At 24.5% G+C, this 23,013-nt stretch overlaps 2 protein-coding genes and 1 long non-coding RNA gene across 8 annotated transcripts; 1 reads left to right on the top strand and 2 right to left on the bottom strand.

Moving 5' to 3' along the window:
* Nucleotides 1–188: 188 nt before the first annotated feature.
* LOC126900986 (uncharacterized) lies at nt 189–4,452 on the top strand. The gene is made up of 2 exons (XR_007702942.1): nt 189–583; nt 4,169–4,452. It is a non-coding gene; the product is annotated as an uncharacterized LOC126900986 (long non-coding RNA).
* Nucleotides 3,763–6,486, bottom strand: LOC126900978 (spermidine synthase). The gene is made up of 5 exons (XM_050677057.1): nt 6,116–6,486; nt 5,217–5,337; nt 4,810–5,056; nt 4,249–4,478; nt 3,763–4,104 (listed from the first exon to the last, which is right to left on the bottom strand). Exons 1-5 carry the CDS (start codon nt 6,244–6,246, stop codon nt 3,952–3,954), a joined length of 882 nt encoding a protein of 293 aa, XP_050533014.1. The 5' UTR covers nt 6,247–6,486; the 3' UTR covers nt 3,763–3,951.
* Nucleotides 6,487–8,152: 1,666 nt separating this feature from the next.
* LOC126900963 (Fanconi anemia group I protein-like) lies at nt 8,153–22,127 on the bottom strand. 6 transcript variants are annotated; one of them, XM_050677006.1, is made up of 25 exons: nt 21,727–22,127; nt 20,657–20,767; nt 20,195–20,370; nt 19,951–20,118; nt 17,002–17,222; nt 16,741–16,943; nt 16,548–16,684; nt 16,400–16,482; nt 15,870–16,016; nt 15,327–15,519; nt 15,119–15,251; nt 14,157–14,474; nt 13,936–14,094; nt 13,660–13,857; nt 13,444–13,592; nt 13,215–13,385; nt 13,005–13,153; nt 12,714–12,946; nt 12,415–12,585; nt 11,948–12,342; nt 11,803–11,875; nt 11,598–11,741; nt 11,437–11,535; nt 11,191–11,322; nt 8,153–8,900 (listed from the first exon to the last, which is right to left on the bottom strand). In XM_050677006.1, the coding sequence occupies exons 1-24, from the start codon at nt 21,838–21,840 to the stop codon at nt 11,191–11,193; spliced, it is 4,077 nt and encodes a 1,358-aa protein (XP_050532963.1). In that variant the 5' UTR covers nt 21,841–22,127; the 3' UTR covers nt 8,153–8,900. The 6 variants fall into 6 exon arrangements, with proteins under 6 accessions (XP_050532963.1, XP_050532962.1, XP_050532966.1 ...); XM_050677005.1 differs by lacking the exon at nt 8,153–8,900 and adding an exon at nt 9,234–10,071; XM_050677009.1 differs by lacking the exon at nt 8,153–8,900 and adding an exon at nt 21,027–21,164 and having other exon boundaries at nt 11,088–11,322.
* Nucleotides 22,128–23,013: the final 886 nt, after the last annotated feature.

Genomic DNA, 23,013 nt, shown 5'->3' with positions numbered 1-23,013 from the left:
GAATGATTTAATTTTTTTATATGGACAAAGCTGGTTAAGCTACTTTTTATTTGATCAAGGGATTTTTTTTTTTGCAAAACACTTTTCGTGCCCGGCGTAGCCAAGTATTCCTACCGGAATCAGTGGCCTGCTTACGAAGATGGCCCAAAGAAGCTTACGTGACAAAGGCTCGTAGGGCCCCAGGTCTGAGGGGAACTCTAGTTATTGAATAATTAGATATTTATCCATACTACCAGCTTTAATTTCAACTATTGATAATATCTTATATCGTGAAAGACACTCGAAAAAAATTATAACATTATTAAACTTATTTATAATGATAAAACGCCTTGTAGCAATCAATTGTAAAATCAACAATGGTTTTAAGATAATAAATTTATCGGACTACATTTAAAATGATCAAATAAACATAATATTCAGTGCCATACTAATTGGCATCCTAGTAAATAATAATATATTTTGAACTCTTATTTAATATAAGTAGAAATTTAATACACTTTCCATGAAAGATTTTACATAAGTTAAATACTATATCAAAGCACAATAATCTAATCTCAACAATATACCGAGTGGTTCATTTAGGGTAAATACTAATTTTATTTCAAATTATTCAACTTTAAATTTTCGTAGAGAAAAATAACATTTGATAAAATCTTTACAATGATATTTAGTTAATATTTTTTTTTATTCCTTAAAGTATAAAAGCCCTACACTCTATTTTCTTTAAAGGGAACCCCTATAATTAGTTTAATGACACAGTAGAAAAAAATTTTTTTTCTTATAATATTTTTATTCCATACACCATTAGTCTGTTATTGCTTTTTTAAATTTAGCGATTTTTGACCAATTTTCTATTGATAATTTGAATTTGAAAAAAAATGTATTCATATTTTTGTCTAATCGAAGACATCCTCAAAAATTGAAATAATTTCCACCGTTCCCTGTAAACAGGGAATATTTCCAAAAAATTACAATTTAAAAAATCGTTAATTTTCAACTTTTTTTTCGTAAAACTACCATAAATTTGAATACCATAAATAATAATGAATAAATCAACATTTTTTTTTTATAGATATCTTAGATATTTACCTACTATTTGGTATATTTTTTGTAAAAATGTGACCCTTTACCTGTCCAAAGTTGAAATTTCAAAATGGTAATTTTTCCAAAAAAAAATTAACTTTTAAAAATGTTTCGGACATACTGACAGTTTTATGTATAACTTAAATTATGGCTTATGTAAAATAAATAATTTTGAAAAAAAAAATTTACCTCTGAACTTATCATTGTGATGAAAACGGACATCAAAATTAAAATTTTTGTGAAAAAGTTCTCGATTTTATATTTTTATACTTTATTAGACTAACTTTATTTTTGAACCAGACCACTTTTCTTTTTACTAGGGGGTTAAAACTTTAAACACGCGAATAGAAACTACAACTTATTCAACTTAATTTTTGAAAATGTTCTGGAAATACTGACACTTTTATATATATCTTAAACTTATGTAATATACTTTTAAATCAAAAAAATATCTGTCAAATTTTATATTGTAAATTATATTTTTGCATTTTTTCCTAAATTCTTTTTAATATAGAAAACAATTTAAAATTCGTTTGTTTTTTCCTATTAGATTGAACAACTTTAATGAATATCTGGGACCCCATTCTCAGAGTTTCTCCTTGTGACAAGGAATTTCTTACTAATATTGCACATTTTTTACTATTTTTTTTTTGTGTCTATCATTCATTTTTTCAGCTATCGCATAACCAATTTTTCCCTTTTATCAATTAAAAATTTCTTAACCAAATAAATTTATCTATATAGTTTAAATGTAAAGTTTATTATTAGATTACTGTAATTGTATTTTAACACTCCATCTTATGTCACTCATCAATTGGATCCGAAGAATCTGTTATTACTTTGTTATTTATTAATTTTTTTACTATATTTATGTGTTCCGCTATATATATATTTATTTATATATATATACAATATTTCAATTTTTTTGGTAACATGTTACTGTATAAATCTCTTTTAAAATAATGATATTGGGTTTCATATAAATTTAACAATGGATTTTTACAATTATAATTATTTTTTATATTGTGTAAATTTTTTTAATAATTTATTGATTGTTTATTTTTTTAGTTTCGATGCGAAACTAAGAAGTTATTGGTCTCGTAATTCTGTGCGTTTTTTTATGTCCATCTATAAAAATTCTCAGCTATCCTAAGCCAATTTTGATGATCAATACGTCAAATGAACCGATTTTAATCTAGTTGAACTAATAGTTATCAAATATTGGAAACAATACTTCAATTTAAAAATTTTAGACAAATATAAATATAATAAAAATAAAATATTATGAAGATTTAAGAAATGGTTTTGTTTNAGACTTGTCAGAGGAGGAGAGGTTCCTCACCTGACTTAGGTTAGTTTACGTTGGATTTACTTCCCCCACCCTAAGACTTGTCAGAGGAGGTTCTTCTTAGGTTAGTTTACGTTGGGTTACATCATCGTTCCCCCTCCCATTGCATTATGTTAGTTTACGTTGGATTTACTCCCCCTCCACCCCTCTTCCCATATACAACGGTGGTAGGGTGGGTGGGTGAAGCGGGGGGGAACCAGAACTCTCTATTTTACCCTACTAACTATATTTCATATATTTATATCCTATAGTTTTTAACTAATTTGTATTAATAACAAAAATTGGTGGTGATAGAAAAAAATTAATTGTAGATTTGAAATCAGCATGAAAAATTGATCAATAAAAGTATATTTTTGATTCTGGCGTAAGTTCCTTGCAGACTATTTATTCATAATTAACAACAAATTATTTTCTGAAAAGTTGTGTATCAGCCCTTCAATTTTTATTCATATTTGCCGTAAAAGTAACAACTACTTTATAATTTTTTCGTAAAAAATACTACATTAAATTATTAAATATCAATTTTGTAGTGTATTTAATTTCTATAATAGATATTTATTTATATATTATACTTCTAAATCAAAGAACTACTAATCAGGAATAACGAAGGAAAAAGGAATTTATTTTGCTTTTAGTATAATCCACCAATTTCTTAAAATTAAACATTATCAACAGATTTGCATCGAAGCGTTTCTTATGATAGCGATTTTATTCATTGTCAGATATCTATACTTGTCCCAACTATGCCACGTCCACACTGTGCGCGACTCTCTTGTACTGCCGTTTTTTACTTTATTAATCAACTATAAATGAACTCTTGGCTATAAATTAATCGTATATAGTGGCGTATAGCAAACGCCATTAATCAAAATAAATATTAATACAAATAAACGTTTATTTAGGAATATTTTTAGTAGGCATGATTAAGTTTACAAATCAAAAGTTCACCTGTCGTCAAATCCAAAATATTGCTTCTGTTTGTATAGCACAAGTAAAATTCTGGTTTATTTGTATTACTATTTATTTCGATTAATGGTGTTTATTATACGCCACTATATACGATTAATTAATGACCAAGAGTTCATTATTTCTTATAAGATAACTATTGTCCTATAAGAAAAAATGAGAAGTTATATGAATATTATGTTTTCATCTTTGTATCGAAGTTAAAAATTCTATAATTTTATGTTAATTAAATTTTGAAATATTAATTTATTAAAAAAATTATCAACAATTTATAATACTTTGTAATAATACTTATATAATATATTTAAGATATACCAATTAATACGACCCTCTCTTGCAAAAAAAAAAAATGATTTAAAAGAGTATAAGAGTTAAAAATATATAATTTTAAATAATAAAAAGATATAATCAATATTATTAAAATAAATATATATCATTGTAATTATTTTAAGAACAAGATGGTAACATTTTTAAATAAAATATATGAAATGTTTAATTTTACTGATACAATTAATTGTATACCAATAAAACTTTTAAAATTCACAATTACTTTGTTAACAAGTTTTGTCGTCTTCTTCTATGGCATCAACTACGAAAGCAGGCAAGGCAAACGCTGCTCTATGAATTTCTGTTGTATAATACCGCAATTTCATTTCTTTTCGTAGTTGGTCAGTTAATTGAAATACTGGATTTTTGAAATCAGTATTCTGTATAAGTAAATTAATTACTATAAAGATAATTTATAATTTATTAAATCTACTTTATTTTTAGCCATTAACTAATAAACTGATATTGTCAAGAATGTTTTATATACGCAAGTTTACAACCTATATCATTTTTAAGTATCATACCTCATTTAGACTGCCCAATGCGTAACCAATCTGTCCAGCTGGGTAAGTGGAAACAAAAGAAGTAGCATATGCTGCTTTCAAAAAAACGTCTTTGCAGTGTCTCCGCATAGAAGAGGCATTTTTCAAGTGTCCCCAGAACGTATCTGCTTGAGAACAAACTATACCACCAGGTCTCAATGCTTTTTTCATTAGTTCAAAGTAAGATTTTTGAAAAAGTGAAACGGCAGGACCTTTAATATGTAATAAAACGTGGAATATAATTGTCGTTTCATTTTTAATTGATTTATATAATTTGTTCACATTCTATAAACCATAAAATTAAAACATAATTCCTTTTAACTACGTTTCACTGGTATTATTCTATTTGAAATTGTTATTAATAGAAAACAAATTAGAACTTTTCAATTTTTTTTAATGTACGGTAACATTATCTCGGAATCATTACAATATTGAAGGAAATTATAAAGGATTTTTTCATGATTAAAGTATTTTAATTTGAATGTAAATTTTATCATTAGATTACTATAATTGTATTTTAGCACCTCATCGTATGTCACTCACCAATTGGATCTGAAGAATCTGTTATTATGACATCATAGTATGCTTCATGTTCTTTCATAAACTTAAACCCATCAGCAATATGGAGGTTAAGCTTCGGACTGTCAAATCCGATTGCCATGAAAGGCAAATATTTTTTTGACACTTCAACTACTTTATCGTCAATTTCCACCTGGTCAATAGTTTCGACCAAAGGGTGTTTAGACACTTCTCGAGCTACACCACCATCACCGCCGCCTACGATAAGTACCTGTAGAATTTTACTTTACAAATCATTTGAGGGTACTCTTTGTGGTATGTTATTATAAAGATTATTTATTTTATGCAATTATATATTTTAGTGTTTATTCAATTTGACAATAAAATTGTTTTAAATTTGATAAAATTATGATTTAATTAATTTGACATACCCTTTGTGGTTTTGGGTGACTACATAAGGGTAAAAACGATATCATTTCTTGGTACGCGAATTCGTCAAATTCTGTACACTGAATCATTCCGTCGAGTACCAATACATTTCCATGCGACTTTCTAAAAAACATAAATTCATATATTTTACAAAATATAATTGATAATCAATCATTTTTTTTTGGGGTCTGTGTGTAAAGATTTATGTTATTAAACTTTTATTGAAGTCAAAGTATAATTGTGTTTGTAACACTTCAAAGTACTTTATTATAACAAATAAAAAACCATTAGATTATAATTCAAGTAGCAATATTAAGTACAAAAAATATATTAATTTTAAAGATTAGCTATAAACAGTTTTATAACTATGACACTCATTGGAGCAACTAAATTTAGAAAATTATATAGATTGTTAGATTAAAAAATTTTAGGGTGCGTTAAAAATTAATTTAACACCGCCAAAAATTGTATTCTATTTGCGTCTATAATGATATTAGTAAAGGCTTTAGATGCATACATTTGTGCGTTATTATTTTATTGAATAAGTGTAAATTTAAATGATATAATATTCACTAAGAAAAAAATAATATTCAATATAATTACTTATAATTATTGTAACAGGTCGCTAAAAAATTATTTTTTATGACTAAGCATCTACTTAAGTATTATAAAAAATAATACATGCGTAGTTTCATTGTATTTAATATTTTATTTTTTATTAAGCAATTATAATAAATTGTTTATACTTCAGTCACATTTGTACTGATACTGAAATATTCTTATGTGTTAGAAATAATTATTCCAGAACGTGATATCCATGATACCGTATAAAATTAATACATATATTAGTTATTACTTAATTTTTATTCTACGTAAATAGAATAATCAATAATGAACTTACGTTTTTAATACTAATATGTCTTGATATTTGGACTTTTCTTGGTGAAGAATTTGTTCGACCTCCATTGAAAAACATCTTCCGGGCAACAACTCAGTCAGTTCACTAAACCATCCTTTCTTCAAAACGTCCATGATAGTATAAATGATTAAAAAAATGATTTTTCAAAAATGGAATAAAATTATTAGGACGAATCGGTCGTATTCCCTCGACTACAGACAACACACCAGCGACTGGACCAATACCGGTAAACTACCGCTACGGGCTTACGTTAGTTGTCACAGGCGGTAACAGCTTGAAAACACATTGGTGGTGGTTACTGACAAGGTGATACGCCGTTAAAAATTATGAATAGTTGTGTTTCTAAATACATTACTTATCGGTTGACCTTCTTAACTAAATTTCATTAAGTGTATCTTATCTTATCACAAACGATATACTTGCACTACCACGTGAAGTACTCACATGAAAATTTTTAAATGTAAAAGTTATAAAAAATGTTATAACTTATGTTATGCTATTTATTTTTTATAACAATGTTATAAATGATTTTTTTTGTAGGGGGCAAGCTACATTTAATTCCTCCCTCCAAAAAATAATTTCTATATAACAATGCATATAATTTTGCTATATTTCTTGGAGGCATAAGTACCCCTAGCTCTTTTACGTGACATCTATGATTGCAAGAAACAAAATGTGTATTAAGCACGGAGTACCAACGTCTTTAAAAAGCATAGTAACCTCGTTTTTTTTTCTTCTATTGTAATGTCTTACCAAATTAAAAAAATCAGTAGCACAGTGGGGTCGTGGCACAGTATGGATGTGGCATAGTTGGGACAAGTATAGATTATATCTGACAGTGATTAAAATCACTATCATAAAAAACGCTTCGATGGAAACCTGTAGATATTGTTTAATTCTAAGAAATTGGTAGATAATTACAAAAGCAAAAGCAACATCACTCTTATTTTTTTAATTATATCCTGGTTAGTAATTCTTAGATTTTAAAATGTAATATATAATTTTTATAATTAATTGTTTTCAAATTATTATTGATTTTGATTTTTAATATGTTAAAAGAAATCATTTTTAATCTATTTTTTTTTTGTCCTCTAAAGTTAAAGTTTATGAAAAAAAAAAATGAATTTATTACCATAACTATTAGTTTAACTTGCAAGTTTGAAATTGACATCATTAAATAGAAAAAAATGGTATTGTAAAGATTAATATGCAGTCAGGAAATATTATAATTACTATTTATAGTAAATTTATCAGATTAAATAAATCTGTTAAATAAATTTACACAAAAATAGCCATCTTCAACAAGAAGAAAATCAAAATCTGAATTTTTTATTTCATAGTTAAGTATATAATATACGCTTTAATTTAAGATTAAATAAAAATGTCAATATTTCCGGAACATTTTTAAATATTAAATAGAAAAAGTTTAACTTGTGTGCAAAAATTGCTTTCTTGAATCCCTCCCGTGGGCAGGTTTATAGTCAGATTTTCAAAAAATTTTTATCAAATGAAAGAAAAATATCTAAGGTTTTAATATAAAAAAATTAATTTGTTAATTTCTCAAAAAGTTATGGCAGTTATAAGTATTAAAATATTTCACGGCCATTTTCCCATAGAAGAAAAGGTGTCGGTACAAATTTTTTTTTTATAGTATTTATTTTAAGATTTAATTTGACATATATTTAAAGGACTCAGTATTTCCGGAACATTTTCAAAAGTTAAGTTGAAAAAGTTCTACATTTTATACGAATGTTCAATTTTTGAACTACCCCTGTATAATGGGAAATTGTTCAATTTAAATAAAAAGTATACCCGATGAAAGGAGTATATATAATGTATTTAGGAAAAAATTTGTGTTGATCTATACATTTTTCAAAAAGTTATAGCAATTTAAAGTTGAAAATTTTAACAAAAAAAAAAAAGCATTTTTTTGAACTACGCCAAAGATGGGCAAGTTAATTGAAATAATTAACTCAAGTTAAGTTATGTTAAGTATGATCAATGTCGATAAATTAACAGTTAAAAGTTAACAAATTATAAATTTAACTAGCTTAGTTAAATTTTTTTTTTAGCGTAACTAGTATAAAAAAAAGTTTATTTCATTTAAAATTAATTTTTAGGCTAAAATCTCTTAAAATCATTTTTTATTACCCGGTAATGTAAGGGAAAGTAAAAAATCGACTTAAAATTTTTAAATATAATTCTTAGTCTTCTTTTTTTTTGCCTTAATTCAAACTACTTGGGTTCGGCCACCATTATCCCGAACTTCTACAGACCCGATCTCCCACATCATATACGTTTACATCAGTCGTCCTCATATCACATTCAATAACATTCTTCTATCTTATTATTGGTTTTCCTCTACCTCTTCTTCCTTCAACATTCATTTATATAACTGTTTTTACAACTTCCGATTCCTCTCTCTACATTTAAACTTTACTTTAACTATTTTATTTAAAGTTTTTTTCTTCTTTGAGTGTCATATCCAAAAAATTCTGCAGCGACACATCTACCAGTGCAATGAACATAATATCTCTGACTATTTGAATCGGAATTATGAAATATATGACCAACGTCGTTATCACGAAAAAAAAATTCGAATCCATTTTATTTATAAATGTATGCACTCAAAACTTGAAATTTTTAAGTTATACTAAGAGAAAAAAGTTAGATTTAAGAGTTTTAAATATATGTGTACTAATTTATCACAAAAAAATTTTAAGCAAAACATCACCAAACAGTGCCGATTGAAACATCATTGTTTATCCTATTTAAACAAACAAACAAAAAAAAAAGTCTTGTTTACTTTTGTCAAAAATGACAATTAATATAAAATCGATTATCGAAAATTTTAACAAAAAAAATAGCAGGATTTTATCTACGGCAGCCATTTGCACGTAGAATATAATTTTTTAATTTATAGTATTTAATATTAGCTTTAATTTGACATATATTTAAAGTTCGAAGTATTTCCGGAACATTTTAAAAATTAAGTTGAAAAAGTTAGTTTTTGTAAAAAAGTTGCTATTTTAAATCCTTCCTTTTTTTTTTCAAAAAAATGATATCAAATGAATAGGAAGTATCTTAGGTTTTAATATAAAAAAAAAATATGTTGATTTGTTCATTTTTGATAAAGTTATGGTAGTTTTAAGAAAAATAAGTGAAAAAAATGACAAAATTTACCGATTTTTTAAATTGTAATTTTTTTTTTGAAATTTCCGCCATTTACGGGGAACGAGGGTAATTTTTTCAATTTTTAATGGTAATGTCTTCAACTAGATACAATTTATGATTTTTTGATATATTGTTCATCAAAATCTGTCCAGTGAGAGCTTTAAGAAAGTGGCAATAGACACACACAAAAAAAACACATCATGGTAAAATTAAACCTTCTCAGCTTCACATCGAAGCTAAAAAAAAGTGTTAACTACGCTCATATGACAGGTTAAGAATAAAAATTATCTTAATTGTCGCGATAGCAAATTTTTATATAATAAAGTTATAGTTTAGGAAATATTTTCTATAATTAGTGAACATCACGAGTGGATTTTTCTGTTATATTCTAAAACTGAAATTCATTTCTCACTCCTCATATGATGATGTCTTAAAGCAATAACTAATTACATAATATAATTAAAAAAATGTTGGTACTAAAATATCTAAAATTAAACGTTTTATGCGTTTTTCCGCCATCAACATGTATTTTTTAAACAAGAAAAATACGAACAAAACCTTTTTATCATCTCTAACAAGAATTATACATATTTTTGTGTATATCAAATGATATACAATGCTATAATCACCTTTATAAAAATGATTAGAGTTAAACCTAAAAGATTTTACTGTTTTTGTACATTCGATATAAAATTTAATATGTTCTTATTTTAAAGTTTATATGTAAAAAAAAAATCTCACAGTGATTTGATTTTTAATAAGACCTGAAAAATTTAAATTTTATTATACATTATTAAAATAATGATAAAAACTTCTAAATTAATGTTCAATTCTCAAAGAAAAAAGTACATATTAAGTTATTTTTGAACTTTATGGCTCGAAATTATCAATTAGTTAATTTTTAATGTTAAAATAAACAAAAATTTTTTTTATTATAAGTAAAATTTTATATCTGGTGACTTTGATAACCTCTTGTCAACAAATACCAGAAGATATAATAATGATGCTATATGTTTTAGTATCATATCTTATAGGTATCAACTTTTATTTCCATTTTATATTTAAAAAAACTTTTTTCGAAAATTTGAATTTTAGTAACATTTATATTTTAGAAAATATACTTTAATAATTTTAATGGTGTTATTATGAATATGCCAAGGTAAAGGTTAGATCAATTTATTTTATTTTAAATTTTTGTCAGTACTTAATACACACATGGGTTTAAATAGCTAAAACTTCAAACAAATTGACAATTTTACAGCAAGACATAATATGATTGAGGTTTAAAAGTCAATTAAATATGATAAAATAATTTTGATTTAGTTTTTGGAGAAAATACTGTTGTATTATCTAAATTTATTTTGTACTAATTCTTTAAATGACATAAAAATATTATAAGTAAAAATATGACTTTTACTCATAAAATGTAATTTTTTACCTAGCTTAATTTTTTATGAGTGTGAAAATTATTAATTGTATAAAAAATAATTATAATAACAAGCAAAAAATACAACTATATTAATATATTAAAGTGATGTTATTCATTTTTTAATTTAGATATTTATAACATAATATCCAATAACTTAAAGTTGAATAAACTAGACATAGCATTTTTATTAAAGGTATTGGTAAAAATTCTTAAAGAAAAACACATTGAAAAATAAATTTAATTTTTTCTATCGAAAATGATTCAAATTGACTTGAAATAATTTGATTGTCACATAACAAGAAAAATAAATAATTATATTATGGAAAAAACTGTGTAAAAAAAAAATTAAACTATCATTGATATTATATTATATTATTAAAATAATCTTTTTAACAATTCAATTATATTTATTCAATGTCTTGTTGAAAAGGGTAAAATAACTCTGTAAAAATACCTAATAAACAGGTGAGCCAATAGACATTGAAGTATTTGTGGTAGACTTTCGTTTTTTTTGGGGAGGTTGTTCGCTATTATCAGGGTGGTGAGAAATATTTTGATTAATTTCATCTGTCTCTTCTTCACTTTCCTAGAAAATAAAATTTTTTCTATTAAAACACTAATATTAAATGCTTTTATTTGTATTTAGTTCAATTATTTGAAGATGGAATTAAAGGTTGAAAAAAATATTTATATAGCTCACTTCTGAATTATCTTGTTTGCTGAGAACTTCTTGAGCTTTTTGTATATTGAGTCTAAAATCCCTGCTTGATGTTAATTTAATATTTATTAAATTTTTGTCCTAAAATTATTTATACAAAGGTAAGAATTATATACAATTCATTTATTAGAAAACATACATACTTTGCATTTTTTCCCTAGTTTAGTGATTAAGTTGATAAAAAGTTCAAGTTCAGTTACTACCTTAGGAATGTAACTAGCCTGACGTTTTGTTTGTTGTTTTAGTTGATTTGATTTTTTTTCTTTTTCTGTTAATGGTCTATCATGCTATAAAAAATTTTTAATTTAAGTTAGTTAAATGTATTTTGATTAAAATCATAATACGAACCTCAACATACATAATGAATTTTGAAACATTTGGAGCAAATAATTCATTGATTATTTGTGATAACTTTTCTAGTCTGAAAGAAAATGATAATTTAAATTCTTAAATGTCCATAAAAAAATAATAAAAACCAAATTAAATACTCAACAAAGCTTGTTTATAAATAGGCTCATGAAATGAAGAACGCATATGAAAATGTTTAATAACTATATTAACTGTCTTGAAAACTTGATGTAATAATATAAAGACTGATTCAGTACACTGACCAAGAGGTATATTAGTTTTTGTAAAAGTATTAGCTGCCAATATAACTAGTATTATTCGGTGACATACTGCTTTTTCTCTAGCTTTTATTCGGTCTTGACAAACACTCTTAATATTTTTTAATGAAGCACATAATTCTGCTTTAATTCTGGACAGACATGTTAATACATGATTCAATTCATTACATAAGCACTGGCATAAAACTGAACACAAAGTAGTTTTATTATATTCAGTGATGATTCTTAAAAATTTCATCTGAGATTCATTAGTTTTTTGAGACTACAGACAAGGATGAGAAATTACATAAAATAATTATTTTACTACATATTATTGTAATCAATGTTTTCTTACTTTATTGATTCGACCAAATGAATTACATAAATACTTAATTATGTCAGCTAGCATTATTGGATCTTCTTGGTAAGCAGAATGCAATTCAATTGTAAGTGTTAAAAAATCTTTTGCATTAGGAGTGTTTGAAAATGAATATTTTTCAATTATGGTAGACAGCCAAACTAATATCTAAAAATTAAAAAATGATTTATAATTATTTTTCACATGCCTCGAAAAATAAAAAATAATAATAATAATGATTAACAAATAATTAATTAAATTTAATATTGAATAATATTTTGAGAAACATTACATACATTTTTAACTTTTTGATTATTACTATCAATAGCATGGCAGATGATAGCTATACATTTAATTAAATAACTTTCAATTTTATCTAATGAATCATTGGCATCTTCTTCATTATCTCCATTTATTGATGAATCTAACTGATTAACTTCTAACACAGTATCTAAATGAGACCTTATATTACGCAACACATTAAAAAGTTCTGATTGATCTTCACTTGAATCAACAGTATCATCTTTGTCTAAGTATCAAACATTTTTATAGATACTATACAATCATTAAAAATTATTATTTCTTACTAGAATCTTTGAAAAATGTATTCAATTTTTTGTAATAAAAATTAACGAGTGTAATTATCTGTAAGTAACATTCTATACCTAATTCAACAGTACACTGATTAAGTCTAATTTTTTCACGTAAATCAAATAGAAAATAATTGTACAGTAATCTAAAAATTTAATTAATTATAAATGATACCATTAATAATATCTAAGAAATATATTTCTTGCCTGGTTAGTTTACATAAATTTTCATAAAGGTTTCTTGGTTTAATATCCTGAGAAAGTAATTGTTTCATTTCAAAAACATGATTCAATACAAGTTTTAAAACAAATTCCCAAAGTTTACCATTTTGTTTCAATAATGTAACAGTTTGCTGAGATGACCAACTAGTATTAGTACTAAAATAAATTTTCATAATTAGATATTTCTGAACTATGTTGTACATTTATTTCTTACGAAAGTAAAGACAAAAATTTATACAACACATCAAAATCTAAATGTATAATTGGTTCTATAAATTTTTGAGATTTGGAATCAGTAGTTGTTTCACTTTTAATTTTTTTGTTTCCCTTATTGTCTTTTTTTTTATTTGTTTTATCACAAGCCTGTGAAAAAATAAATATATAACTATTTAATAATAACTAATTAATAAATATGTTTGAAGAAAAAAACCTTAATAGCATCTAAAATATGATTGTATTTTGAAAATAATTTTTGTAATTTTTCAGAATATTCTTTATCTTGATCTTGTCTGATCCATGAGTTTATTATATACGCAATTAATGATTGATAGACACACAAAACTTGTTTGATAATATCAGCATATTCCGCAATATTACTTATTATATCCAGCAGACTGTCATTATCATTCTAAAAAAAATTTAATTGTAAATATTTGACAGACAGTTGTTCTTTTTCTTTTTGAATAAAAAAAAATTAAATATTTACCACTTTAATTTCATCAGTATTGCAATCACAATAAAACTCAACCAATTGATTCAGTAAATTGTTTAATGTTTCACTATTTATATGAGCATCATTATTTTCAAATGAAGTATTTTTCATTAATAAATGTTGAGCTAAGATAATTAATTCATCTAATGGTTCCTAATACCAGAATAATAATATATACATTATATGATATTATAATTACTTCTTATTAAACTAACATGAATTAATAACTTTCCATCTTTACCAACTGTTATTGCTTTGTCAAATTTCAATGATCTTTTATTCTGGACTTTAATACACCAAGAGCTCAAATGATCCAACAACAAGCTAGTAACACAGACACATAATTCTTCATTATGGCATGTCACTTTTATTAAACCTCTATATAATGTACGTTTTATTTCAGCTTTTTGGAAAAAACAAGTTTTAAGAATATCTAAAATTTCTAAACAAATTGCTTTATTGTTATCAGATGAGTCTTCAAGACCACAGTTGTTAGATGAATAAATATCAACAGAATTCCGATCTAGAACCATCTGTTTTAAAATGATATATTTAATATTATTATATTTAAAAGTAAAACTTTGTCATGTATACAAAATTTTAATAAATAGGATTCGCATACCTCTAATAATAATTATTAGAGGTTAGCATTGGTAAACTAATATTGACCACATTGGAAAATCAATTATCAATTTTCTTTGAACAACAATATTAATCCCAATATTTTTCTAAAAAATCTACAACGCATTAAAATTTATTATTGTTTCAAGAATGAGACCTCAGGTAATAAACTTCTTTTGATTTTAATAAGAAATATTAGTTTATTGATATTGAAAAAAATTCATATCAGTTTACCCCTATTAATTATAACAAAATATAACATGACAAATAGAGAGAGGAATTATATGCATTTATAAATTTTGTTAATTTATTCTGAACACATTATCAGTAATACAAATTTGTATTAATTGAATTTAAAATTTAGTAATATGTTGTTATCAATTTACAGTTTTGGGGAGATTAGGGAGTTATCCTTCCCTAAACAATAAAATATTTTTACACTACAATAAAACCCTATGAAAGAGTTGCATATACTTGAGACCCTTTAGAGTAGCTTAAACAAAACTTATAAATGAATATAATTCCACACCCTAATGATAAATATTAATTTAAAAACCTGAGTAAAAAGACCTGGCCATGAGTCTTGAGTATTATTTGTACTTTGACTAAAAGCTGTTATATCATTTAGCCGAACACTACATAATATTTCAATAAAACCAGAAACAGCACTATGTCTTAACTGAAAATCTCTTGAAAATATAACATCCAAATGAAATATAGTTGTTAAGATTAAAATATACTTTATCATTTTTCAAATAACTTACTTAGACATTAGCTCTTTTCTCAAAATCATTATAACATTATCCCTTAAATAAGTAGACACTTTTAAAACAGGCATAACAGCATATGTTACTTTATCAGTTAAACCAACAGGAATTTCTTTAAATAATCTTAACAGTTCAGCATTATTTTCAACAATATTTGCTTTTTGGTTTTTACATAGTTTATGTAAACACTCTACATTGCATAAGTAAAAAGTATATTCAATTTATTTTATAAAACATTAATGGCAATATCTTAGAACCACATTTTATATGAAATTGACTTTTAGGTATCAAAATTCCCTTGAGGTTAATTTTGCTTATTGTCAAAAATTCATAACTTTTCTTTAAATTAAGATTATGTGAAATAGTGTATCTAATTTTACATACATTAAAAAAAGTTTTACTGTACACTTCAGTATTTTATATACTTTAAATAATATTTCAGAGCTAATAAATAGCATATTATCTGAAAAATATTAAAAATGTTGATACAAAGTATTGCCACTATATCCATTAAATAAAAAATTCCAAATATAAAAACACCTAAATATTGGCAGCATGTAGGATTAGAAGCAATAAAATTTGTCAAACTTCGCAACACACTACTTGTTATAAATGATCTTTTGTTAACCAATGCTACAATGATAAATAATCCTAACTGGTGGATTTTATTAACAATTTCTACATTTTCTAAAACAGAACATTAAAAATATTTTTGTTTAAAAATATAATTACAATAACAAGGACAGCAAAAATTAATTTTGTTACTAATAGCTGATGTAAGTTCAAAATTCTACGCATCATTAATTTTTTTTTGCTTATTTATAAGTATAACCATTATAAGTTTATCATTGAATGTATCACAAAGAGTAAAATATGAATATTTTAATTGATTTTAATCATTTTTTATATTATTCAATAAAGTCAATGTGATATTTGATTATAGTAGTTCAATTTTTAAAACCAATGTACAAGGAAAAGTTCAATTATAATTTAAAATAGAACTTAAAAGTTCATGTTCAATTCAGTTCAAACATCACTAATAAAATAATTAAATTAAATATTATACATACTTTTAAATACAGATGATGTTGTTCCAAGGAATGACAACCCTAAATTGACTAATCCTTTAAATACTTTTTCATAGCTTGATATTCTGAATCAAAATTTAAGATATTTCAAACTTTAAATACATAAAAAACTGTTTTGATAAATACATACTCGCTTTTTATAAATATTTGAAATTGTTCAAAAACATCATAAATATTTGTATAATTAATTTTCAACCAACACGAACGCTTGATATTTTCATCTTCTTCTAAGGACTGAATAACTAATTTTTTTATCAAGGTAATAACCTAAAATTTAAAATAATTATTTATAATATTTTTTTAATAAAAGTAAAATTTCTTACAAGAACTTCATATGGCCCACAACAAGACATGGTCAGTAAAAATGCTAACATAAATGGTCCAAACACCATATTAGGAGCCCCTATACAACTTTTTATGTATTTAGTCACATCGCTTACAAATGAAGCATGGACTTTGGCAAAATCTTCTAAAAGAAAAAGAACTGTACTTTCGGCTTCCATCATATCATTTACATCAGCTCCTTCTGAAAAAAAAAAGTTTAAAAATTGAAAATAATTATTATTTTGAGTAAAAAAACATACCTATTTCAAATCTATTTTGATCATTAATACTTTTATTAATTATATACTTATCATCAAAATATTTTCGTAAAGTACAAAAAAGATATAAAAAATCACCACTTGAACAAAATGGTAATATTTGTTGCAATAAAGATGGCACTTCTTGTGGTTTCAAGTGTTCAAAATATGAACACAGCATTAATATAACTAACTCATGCTCCTTTTCACTTAATTGAGTTCTTCTACATTTAATAAAAAGTATTATTAGAATAAATTTTAAAATTTATAGGCAAATATTATATGTGGAATATGCATTTATAAATTTTATTTGAGCCACTTTGGAGTGTTTCAAGTTTGTGCTACTTTGTTGTAGCATAGAAATAGTTTTAATTTTTTTTTATGTATAAAGAGTGATTGGTTTATCCTAACCAACAACCAACCATAATTTTTTAGAAAATTATGTAATTAAGAAAATTACTGGTCGATAACATCTTTTGGACCACTAATTCAGAAGTTATTAACAATTTAAAGTAATGACTGGAGGTGAGGAGTAGGTGCTGTTATTTTTAACACTAGTTATTTTACAGCCATACCCTTTGATCCTGCTTAGGTACAAAAATAAGAATAACACCCAAAGTACTGATCCAAAAGTTGTTATCGACCTGTCATTTTTTTAATTACATAATTTTCTATTTTATTAGTTAATTAAATATATATATATTATCATTTAAAAATAAAAGTTGGCACCCCTTAAGGTTTTAAAGGTTGATTCTAAAAGGTAATTATTAGCTGATAAATCAACAATTAAATGGTTTTTGCAATTAATCGAGTAATTTATGATAAACCAATCATTCTGTATATGAATATAGAGGATGAATTTTTATTATAACCCACTCAATTATTTACAGAATAAAAATAATTAAATTTTTTTTTTTTTGTTACCTTAATTTACATATTATTCTTGAATTATTAGCTAAGTAATATTTTTTAAGTTCATCTCTCATGCATTATAAGGGTTTCAAATTTGTTTTTTTAAATGGGAATATATATATATTGAATTTAGTAAAATGTTTAAGATTTTATTTTAATAGTAAATGGAATTTTAAATTTAACATAAAATTTATTCGTTTATTAGATATAAATCTTTAAAGTTTCAAATTTTTAAGTAAATATACATGTATTATATATGAGCAATTATAAATACAAGTAGCTAATTGTTTTTTATGACGTTGCTATCAAATATACTGAGTGATAATTGTCAATTATGATTTTATCAATAGATATGCTTTCTGTATTGCCATTTGATGTATTTGTGAACTCACAACAATGTAACTTACTACCATTGACAATAACTTCTGCAAATGACATAGAATGTCATAGAAAAACAATAAGCTACCTGTATTTGTAATCCCTTATATATTATACATGTCTACTTACTCAAAAATTTGAAACTTTAAAATTTATATGTAATAAACGAATAATGTTATATTAAAAATTCAAATGCTATTAACTATTAAAATAATAAAATCTAAAGGTAAAAAAATTTTTTTTTTAATTATTTTTATTCTGAAAGTAATTGAGTAGGTTATGATAAAAAAAATTATCTTTTACATATAAACTTTTTAATATTTGTACAAAAAAAAAAAAATTTTAGTAGTATAAGTCTATGAGTCCTGTTTTTCGTCAATATGTAATAAGAACATATTAACAATAAATAGTAGGGTCCAGTATAGATTTAATCTGACAGTGATTAAAATCACTATCATAAGAAACGCTTCGATGCAAATCTGTAGATAGTGTTTAATTTTAAAAAATTGATGGAATTGCAAAAGCAACATCACTTCTATTAAAATAAAATACAAAACCCATAATTATCATACAAAAATAGTATATTTTTCAATATGGTAGCCATTTGCGCATAGAAGATAGATCATCGGGACAAATTTTTTTTTTTCATTTGATAGTATATAACATAATCTTTGATTTGATATATGTTTAAAGGACGCAGTATTTCCGGAACATTTTCAAAAGTTCAGTTGAAAAAGATCTATGTTTTTTACAATATTTTAAGTTTTGAACGCCCCCTATATAAGGGGAAATTGTCCAATTTTAATAAAAAGTATGTCAAATGAAAGATGTACTTATAATGTATTTAGAAAAAAAAATTTTTTGCTGATATATACATTTTTCAAAAAGTTATAGCATTTTTAAGTTGAAAATTTAAAATCGAAAATCGAAAATTTTAACACAAAAATAGTGTTTTTTTAACTACGGCAGCCGTTTAAATGTAGAAAAAAAAGTGTCGGGACAAATTTTTTTTTTTCATTTTGTAGTACATAAAATAAGCTTTAATTTGATATATGTTTAAAGGACGCAGTATTTCCGGAACATTTTCAAAAATTAAGTTGAAAAAGTTATTTTTTGTAAAAAAGTTGCCATTTTAAATCCCCCCCAATGAGCAGGTTAAGTGATAGATTTTCAAAAAAATGATATCAAATGAAAGGTAAATATCTAAGGTTTTAGTATAAAAAAAAATTATGTTGATTTGTTGATTTTTCAAAAAGTTATGGAAGTTTTAAGAAAAAAAAGTGAAAAAATTTCGAAAATTAGCGATTTTTAAATTTGTAATATTTTTGGATATTTCCCCCATTTGCGGGGAACGAGGAAATTTTTTTCAATTTTTAAGGGTAATGTCTTCAACTAGATACGATTTGTGATCTTTTGACGTAATTTTGAAAGAAATCGGTCCAGTGAGAGCTGAGAAAAAGTGGCAACAGACATAAAAAAAAAATAAACACATCATTGTAAAATTAATACCTTCTCCGCTTCGCATCAAAGCTAAAAAAAAAAAATATTGAGTAAAAAAATAAAATATAAATGCATATTTATTACTTTTTATGAACATTGAATTCTAAGCTCTAAACATAACGTTGAATCATTTATATTTATTTTAGTAGTGTAGAGAAATACCTGAACATTAGAGCTAAAGGTACTATGATATCTGATTCTACTTTAAAATGACATATGTCTTTAATTATCATTTCTTTATAATCAGCTCCACTGAGTTCTAAGCTTTCAATTTTTAAACTCTTTTCTTCCGATATAATTTTTAAAATTTGCGGCATTATTTCTTTCCAGCTAATTACAAAAAAAATGTTTTTCTGATGAGTTTTTGATAAACATAAAGTCTTATAATTAAAAAAGAAAAAAATACATATGGATGCTATTTTCATTTGATGATTCTATATCATTCTTGCACATATTAATAAATTTAATTAATTGACCAGTAGATAACTTATTTAACTCAAGAGATAAGCGACTTATTAAACAAATTTTCATTTTTTCTGTAATATCTGCAGCATTTATAGCTTTTAAAACATATTCATACACCTAAAACATGATAGCGAAATTAAAATAAACAAATGTTTTTTAAATGTATTTAATAAACAAAAAAATTCTCAAAATTAGTAATAAATTGTATAAAATGTAATTTTATAATAGTTTAAGTTAAAAAAGTATTATATTTATTATCAACTAAAATATAATTAAATAAACAATTCTATACACAACTAGTTAATATTCTACTTATACTGTATATTTTAATATTTATTATATATTATTTGACTTTGGAACTTATGATTTATTTATTATTTATATAAGATTGTAGCTTAATTACTTTTTCTACAATTGGTTGAGCATCAGTTATTACTGATAATCCAACTAATATGTATTCTAACACTTTTGGCCCATCTTGATGATCTATTTTTTCATCAATTAATGAATATATCTATAAACATAAATATAAAAAAATGAATTAACCTTAATAATACAGAGTGATTTGTTAACTATTCTCATAAAAATTTTTCAAAAATATAAAACATATTACTTTTTTTTTTCAGAAGTTAATAGTATCCTATGTTCTATAATTTAAAAACAAAAAATTGGTTCTCTTTCTCCCTTCAAAGTAGTATCAATTTAAGTTTTTAAATGGAAATATTTAGGTTTAATTACTTTAAAAGTAAGAAAATGACTGGTAAGAAAATTACAATTTTATAAATTTTACATTTTGGCTAGGTGGCCTAACTGGTTTAGTCTGTAACACATCATGTCTCAGTGTGTAGATACAAACGTTTGATTCTGTAGTGTTTATAGGTTCCTTGTTTTTTCTGGTACATCCAATAATTCTTAGAAAGAACATAAAACATAAATATTTCAAAATAAAAATAAATGAGAAACTAAGTAAATACAGAAATTTATTTAAAGGGTACTTCAGGTAGAAAATTTAAAACAGAAATAATATAAATTAACCTAAACAGATCAAATTTTTCATTTTTTGTTAATAAAATTCAAAGTAACTTTTTCATTGATAGGTGATCCTAGGAAAGACTAAAATCGATTTTTAGATAAATCTATTTTTCAACTTAAAAATTCTAGAAAAAAAACTTCAATTTTATTGCTTACATTATTTAGCATTTTTTTAACATCAAAAATATAGTTGAATATTAATAAAAAAAAGAAAATCATGAGTACACAGTACAAAGTGTCTGAAACAGATAATAGATATTTTTCCTATAAAAAAATTTCTAATAATTAGTAATTGAAAGACTGATATTTAAAGAAATAAAAACAATATTACCATAAGGTGGCAAAATCTTCAATACACCATTGTATAAAGAAAAAGATTTTTAAAGTTCATTTAAATCAACGCACAAAAAGAAAAACAAATTATTCACAAATTATACTTACAGTTTTTACATCAAGCTCTTCGCGAGCAAACGATTGAAACTCGTCAAAATCTTCACTACTATTCAACCTTTTATTAGCTAAATCAATAAGTTTTACAATTTTAGCACTACCCATTTTTTGTTTTACGCAACTTAGTTGATATTCTACTTATACTGTATATTTTAATATTTATTATAAAATTTACTTTATTCGAATAATTTAACAAGAATAGTTATACTATGTTTCTCTTTTAAACTATTTAAAATTTCAATTATGAGGTATGCTCATGGCGTAACGATATTTTTTTTAGATAAGAGACGAACATTTACCACGATTAGAGATAACTAACTATATTTACCATGGTAAGATATTTGATGATTATGTACAAAGCAATTTAGTGTAATTCATTAAGGAAAAAAATGTCATTTTTTTGGAAACTGTAGAGAATTTTTAATTTTCGTAAAAAAATTGATTCGGGATGTACAATAGATAGGATTTATGGGATTACGCTGCGTGTTTACAAATATATCCCTCTAGGTGAATTGTTCTATATAGCTCTACCACATTCATTTGAAAATAAATAGACTACAATAAACGTAAAGTAAGTGTTTCAAACAAAATACATTCACTGTAAAAGAGATAGCCGATGCGGTAGCGTGGGTGCGGGGCCAAAACTATGTTTCTGACCTTAACTCTCTTCCGAATCCGGTGTAGGGTTGGCAGAGGCGAGTGATGAAACGAACAGTATCCGGAATTGTGNGGATGTACAATAGATAGGATTTATGGGATTACGCTGCGTGTATCCTGTCATCACTACTACCCGCTGTCAGGAAGCCGAGAAACGCTGATCTGATGATAGAACGGCAGTTTTACTTTATGCCAGTCGTAGAAATAAAAATATGAAGCCGGTCGATGTCAAATCACACATTGTAGATTGCGGCATTCAGATTTAAAATTTCACAATGTTTCAAAAGGTCTTTATTATATTTTACTACATTTTTAACTTTATATTTCTATAATTTTTTTTAAATGTATGGATCAGTACAATTTTTTAATGAAAAATACTATTTATACACCTCTTTCATTCGACATACTTTTTTTTTTTAAATCAGACCATTTCCCTTTATAGAAAAGGGTTCAAAACTTAAAAATACATATAGAAAAGAGAAGTTTTTTAACTTAATTTTTGAAAGTGTTCTGGAAATATTGACTTATATATATCTTAAATTAAGGCTTTTGGAATAATCACCAATTTATTAAAATTAAACACTATCTACAGATTTCCATCGAAGCGATTTTTGTGATGGT

Source organism: Daktulosphaira vitifoliae, unplaced genomic scaffold, assembly GCF_025091365.1.
Source record: "Daktulosphaira vitifoliae isolate Bord-2020 unplaced genomic scaffold, ASM2509136v1 Scaffold_3, whole genome shotgun sequence".
NCBI lineage: Eukaryota > Metazoa > Arthropoda > Insecta > Hemiptera > Phylloxeridae > Daktulosphaira > Daktulosphaira vitifoliae.
The sequence above is the reverse complement of the archived record's forward strand: the minus strand, read 5'-3'. Positions and strand labels throughout refer to the sequence as shown.